This window comes from Puma concolor, chromosome B3 (assembly GCF_028749965.1).
Source record: "Puma concolor isolate L17-30 chromosome B3, mPumCon1.1.hap2, whole genome shotgun sequence".
NCBI lineage: Eukaryota > Metazoa > Chordata > Mammalia > Carnivora > Felidae > Puma > Puma concolor.
The window spans coordinates 44,755,881-44,761,880 of record NC_141672.1 but is presented as its reverse complement, the minus strand read 5'-3'; the positions used below and the strand labels follow the sequence as shown (position 1 = coordinate 44,761,880).

The 6,000-nt window shown below is 43.8% G+C and overlaps 1 protein-coding gene across 9 annotated transcripts in view; it reads left to right on the top strand.

Moving 5' to 3' along the window:
- The first annotated feature begins 321 nt into the window (after positions 1-321).
- Positions 322-6,000, top strand: part of TMEM260 (transmembrane protein 260) — a 91,118-nt gene continuing 85,439 nt past the window's right edge. For 7 of the 9 annotated variants that reach the window (XR_015252354.1, XM_086709674.1, XM_086709675.1 and 4 more), the window contains exon 1: positions 322-614. Coding sequence is in view for 7 of the 9 variants with exons in the window: in XM_086709674.1 (XP_086565800.1) it covers positions 455-614 (160 nt within the window). In the remaining 2 variants the exon portion in view is untranslated. The remainder of the gene's footprint in view (positions 615-6,000) is intronic. The other 2 variants (XM_025919504.2, XM_086709678.1) reach the window with 2 other exon arrangements.

Here is a 6,000-nt window from a genome sequence, read left to right as displayed (position 1 = left end):
CGGCCCCGGCGTGTAGTTCCACCGCCACACCAGCGGGGGCAGAGGCGGTCCCGACGCCGCCCGGTTTGCGACCCTGCTCCGTCTCCGTCAGACCCGACCAAGTCAGCGTGAGCGGGGGGAGGCCGTGGACACGGCAGCCCCACGCCCCAGCTTGCTTTCTCGAGAGGAGGCTCGTGCTTGTGGTGGGCGTCGGTAAAGCACCAAATAACCCCGCGGATTCCCACCGCCTGGCGAGCTACCGCAAAACCCCCGAGCCGCTCGCGCCAGGCCGGCCGCGTTCTCTCCCCCACCCCCCCCACCCCCAGCTGCCGGGTGGAGGAAGGTGCGCTCCGGCAGGCCCGGGGCCCGACCCGGAAGCCGCCGCGCGGGCTGCGCTCGCCTCTCGCCGGGGAAACTCCGGGCCACCCGAGTCCTTGGGCCCGCCGCGGCCTCCTTCCCCGGGCCCCACGGGCCCATGGGTCTCCATGACGACGGCAGGGGCCCGGCCGGGGGGCGGGCAGCCCGGGTGGGGCCGCGGCGCTCCGGGGGCCTCCGCGGCGGCCTGGCCGTATTCGCCGCCGTGGCCGCCGTGTTCACCCTCACGCTGCCCCCTTCGGTGCCGGGGGGAGACTCGGGTAAAGTATCTCAGGGCCGCCCTCCTGCCCCTCTCCCTCGTCGGTCGGCTCGCGCCCTCCATCGCCCCCCTCCCAGTCCCCCCCTGGCGCAGTGCAGCGTTTTGCGTTCCAGAACCGGCTTGTGATTCCATTCCTGTAACCGGGTTCTGTAGTTCTCAGGCTTTGGAGAAGGGGCTTGTTGGTTTCGCCCGGTGGGACTCAGCGACTTCTCCGCTTGCCCTGGGTCCATTTTTCGGGACCCGAATTTTCGTTGTCCACTCCTTTTCAGCACCCCCCAAATACTACTTACTGAGTCCTTACCGTGTTCCAGACAAAAGGAATAACGTGGTGGGGACCAAGTATCGTGGAGAATATTCCAGTGTGGGTCGAGACCATACACCAACTACTGCATAAACAGTGATAAGTTGAGTAGTGATGAGTGGAGGGAGTCGGAGGGAGACGGGATGGAGAGTGGGGCTCCACCAGAAAGGCTAGCCAGGAAAGGCCTCTGAGCAGCATATTGTAGTTGAAACCTGGGTGTTGAAAAGGAACCGGCCATGCAGGAAATTTGAGGGCGAACACTTGAAAAAGTGGAAGCTAGGTGTGGCTTAAAACAAGCTGATTTATTAAAAAGAAAAGCAGGGACCATTTAAATGACACGAGCAATTGTTGTGTTTGTTACAGGATTGTCTTATATTTGGGATGAGGAACAAGACCCAGGTTCCGTTTTTGATTTTGTCTTGTTGCCAAATTAAATGACCATCCAGTAATGCCTGATTTTGTCAGAATGGTGTTGTAACTTCAGGTAGTGAATCTATAGGTCGAAAACATGGAGTGTACTAGTTATCTTTTGCTGCCTGACAAGATAGCCCCAAATTTAGTGGCTTAAAACAAATGTTTATGATCTCACTTTTTCTGTGGATCAGGAATCCGGGGGCAGTTTAGCTGGGTGCTCTTACTCAGGACGGGTTGTTGTCATGGTGTGGACGGGAGCTGTCGTCTTCTCGAGGGTCATCTTGGGGAGAGGAACCGCTTGTAACCTCAATCCAGTTCTTTGCCAAGTGGGTCTCTCGGGAAGCCGACCCTTGTGACCAGAGAGATGGCACCTTCGTCGGACACGTCGGTCATTTTGTAAACCTAGTCTTGGAAGTGATTGATGCAGGACTGCCCTATTTTATTCCTGGAAGTTAGTCGATAAATCCAACCCACACTCAAGGGGGAGAGGATTATATAGTGAGAACCCCAGGAGTTGGGGATCACTGGGGGCCGTCTTCAGGGCTGTCTGCCACATTGAAGATCTTTTTTTTTTTTTTTTTTTTTTTTTTTTTTTTTACAAATCATTACCTTTAATCTTTCTTTCAAGTCCTGTTGAACAAATAGGAGCAGTATCCAAGGTTTACATTAAATAATAGAAATAACTATAGTTGTGAGAGGTGGTTTTTTTTAAGGTGTGAGAGTTTTTTTTATTTTTAAAATTTAAATCCCAGTTAATTAACATAATAATGATGGCAGGAATAGAATTTAGTGATTCATCACTTATATATGACACCCAGTGCTCATCCCAACAAGTGCCCTCCTTAATGCCCATCAGCCATTTAGTCATCCCCCCCCACCAGCAACCCTCAGTTTGTTCTCTGTATTTGTCTCCTATGGTTTGTATCCCTCTCTCTCTCTTTTTTTTTATCTTATTTTTGCTTCCCTTCCCCTTTGTTCACATATTTTGTTTCTTAAATTCCACATATGAGTGAAATCATATGGCATTTGTCTTTCTCTGACTTATTTCACTTAGCATAATACACTCTAATTCCATCCACGTTGTTGCAAAGGGCAAGGTTTCATTCTTTTTCATCGCTGAGTAGTATTCCATTGTGTGTGCGCGTGTGTGTATCACATCTTCCTTATCCATTCATCAGTAGATGGACATTGGGCCCTTTCCATGAGTTGGCTAGTGTCGATAATGCTGCTATAAACTTTGGGGTGCATGTGCCCCTTTGAATTAGCATTTTTGTATCCTTTGGATAAATACCTGGTAGTGCCATTGCTGGGTTGTAGGGTAGTTCTATTTTTAGTTTTTTGAGGAACCTCCATGCTGTTTTCCTGAGTGGCTCTACCAGTTTGCATTCCCACCAGCAGTGCAAGTGAGAGTTTTGACAATGGAGAGCATTACTCAAAGATTGAGTAGTTCTGTACCTTAAAAAAAAAAGAAAAAAAACATTGCAGGTTACCACGGTTCTTTGAGCCTGCAGTATTGGGGGGATGGATAAAAACAACTAACACTGAGCTCTTACTGTATGCCAGGCACTGTTCCAAGTGCTTTACATGGATTGTCATTTTAATTCAGTTACTATCCCTATGAGGTAGGCACTACCAATATCTTTCTTTGATAGCTGACAAAACTGAGGCCAACCCGTGTCCAGAATCACACAGCTAGAAAGTAGGGGCAGTCGAGGAAAGAACTCCAGTAGATTGACTTAGAACATGCTCTCTTAACTTCTGCTCTAAGTTCGTAGTTAAACCCGTCATTACATATATACTGATATTTAAAATCTGTGATTGGTATCTTTATTAATACTGTCTTTTACTTTTTCCCCAGTGGAATAAAGTTATTTATTCAGATTGAGTTACCAGACTTTTTAGGTGTTCTGATTTAATTTGATGCTAAATAGTGGTTGCTTCTAATATTTTGGGGTTCATTGTTGGAAATGATAAATAAACTTTTCCAGGTATTGCCAGTGAATTTGTATAATCATGTCTTTGACAATTTTGTTTATATGATGGAAGTACTGTCCTCCTTGAATGTTTCTGTTTATGAAATATATTTTTTATCAATAAATGGAACACATCTCAAAACCAATATAAAGTATGTATTTTTCTTCCTGATAAGTCTTAACTTATACTCCATAAATCTATCACATTGTGTGGCCTTGCCAAAATTATTTTTTGCACTACTTGATACACATAGTTGATTTATGGGCAGGAAATACTCATCCTTTGGAGGAGAGTGTGGGAATCTAGCCATCACTTCTCTTGTTATCCTTGGGAAAAATAAATCAGCTTATTCATGTGTTTATATATTTTAAGGATGCTGTCTTTAATAGACTTGATAGATGAAAATATAACTGTAATTAATACAAAAAGTATAATACAGAGGGAGCTAGTTTTTGTAAACGTTAAGCATCTGCTAACAGTTCTGAGCTTGCCACCCGTTTGTGTCTCAGACAGAAAAGCTGTAATTCTCAAACTTGAATGCACTTCAGCATTGCCTAGGAAACCTGGGCCCCAATGCCAGAGGGTCTTAATGTAGGTAGGTTTGGTCAAGGAATCTTCATTTTAAAAAAGCATTCTGGTGCAGGTTGTAGTAGGACTTAAATTTGAGGAAGCCCTAGGGTAAAGGTTTGGGAGAAAGCAAGTATTCAGGAGGTTCTTCCTTCACCCGCCCCCTCCCCCCCAAGTCACATGCTCTTTTCTCTTAATCATATTCAACTTTAAGAATAACGTTTCCCTTTAGCTCTTTCCAAGGATACATTTATAGGCTTTAATAATTTAATAATAGCTATGGTTTCTATTTAGATACTAGCTTAACATTTGATAAGAGTTGGTGATGGAAGTTTGTCACATTCCTGATTTTTATGCCAACAGAACTCCAGCAAAGAATAACAGCATTATAGGACTCCTGGGTGACTCAGTTGGTTAAGTGTCCAACTCTTGACTTTGGCTTGGGTCATGATCTCCCAGTTCATGAATTGAAGCTCCGCATCTGCCTCTGTGCTATCCGTGCAGAACCTGCTTGGGATTCTCTCTTCCTCTCTCTCTCTGCCCCTCCCTCACGTGCATGTGCTCTCAAAATAAATGAACTTCAAGAAAAAAAAATAACAGCATTATGACTTTTTAATGGTAAAAAGAAGTTAGAGAAAGTAGGCTATTTTTCTTCATGTTAAATGCAATTCTAAAGGTATTTTACATGGAGAATAGTGACTTTGAAAATTTGAATGTAACTGTGTTTCATCGTAACTATAGAAATGTCAAAAGCTGATGAAAACAGTTTGGGACTGAAGACATGCTAATCCATTCTGGAGTAAAATTATCCAACATTCTTGATGGTGGTTATAAAGGGAATGGTTACTTTAAATTTTTTTAGTCTGTAAACAATTTCTTTAAAAAGTCTTTAAGATACAAAAAATGCCTTTGGTTTCCAAGGTGCTCTTAAATATCTCCAGAATTAAAAGATGTCCCTACGTCATTGACTTAGGTGAGCAGTGTCTAGTATCTCTTTGGGTGCCCTTTATGGGGCTTCCATGATGCAACCATTCACTGGCCCTTGGATGCTACTAAGGGCATCTTAGTAGCAAGGATGACAATATGATTCGTCTTATTGTCAACCTCTGTGTGCAGGGCTTGAATTAGTTTCTTTGTGTGACCAGAGGAGGGAGAGGTGGTGGTGTCTTGACAGACTCCTGAAGTGGCTAGGATAATATTTTCAACTTCATAGGAACGACAGAAATGAAAACAACTAACCGGAATATCAGGCAATCTAACTAAGTGCTGCGTAGAGAGGTTAAAGCAGGTTCTATGGAGGAGGAAGAGGTGATTAATCTTGATGGGGGAGGCTGGGGAAGGATATGTATAAGGAAAGGTGTCACTGAGAAGGTGGCAATTGAAATAGTCCTTGAAGGATTTAGGAGAGAATACTGGGTGAGGAAATGAGTGATAAGAGGTGCAAAAGAGAACCATTCCAGAGGAACGGTGAGTAGTAAGATTTGACTGAGGCGAGCATAGGTTTCGTAGGATGTAAGCCTTGTAAAGGGCCCTCGAAGCCACAGAGGGCTAGCCTGTTGTGCTGAGGAATCTGAACTTCATTTAGTAAACTGAGAGCAGCAACTGAGAAATTTTGGATTAGGGATATAGTCCAACATTCTTTGGGGGGTGGTATGGTGATAAGTGATTTCAGTATGAAGATGAATTGAAGTAGGAAACTGGTCAAAGCTTTTACTGTAGTCCAGGCCAGAGGGTGAAGATCTACATTGTAGCTGGGACAGTAGAAATTAAGAGTATTCAAATTAACATCCATCGAAGGGTAGAAAATGGCCATTAATAGATTTCTTAATAGATAATAGTAACTCATAAATCATCAACATTGATTTCTTACATTGTACTGTATGTATTACAATCCCTGTGCTCTGGATACTTAAAATGTTAACAAACAGGCATTGAATTACTGCATCGTAATTTTAGAAATAATCACTGATGGCAAAGAATTACAAAGGGCTATGTAAGTAATATAATGATTTAGTGGTTTGAAGAAATGTATTATGGTAGTCGGAACTTCCCAAAATAACCTGGAGCAAGAAGTATTTAGCAGTCATTTAAAGATCTCCAACGTAATTAATGTAGAGAAGGTATTCAAACG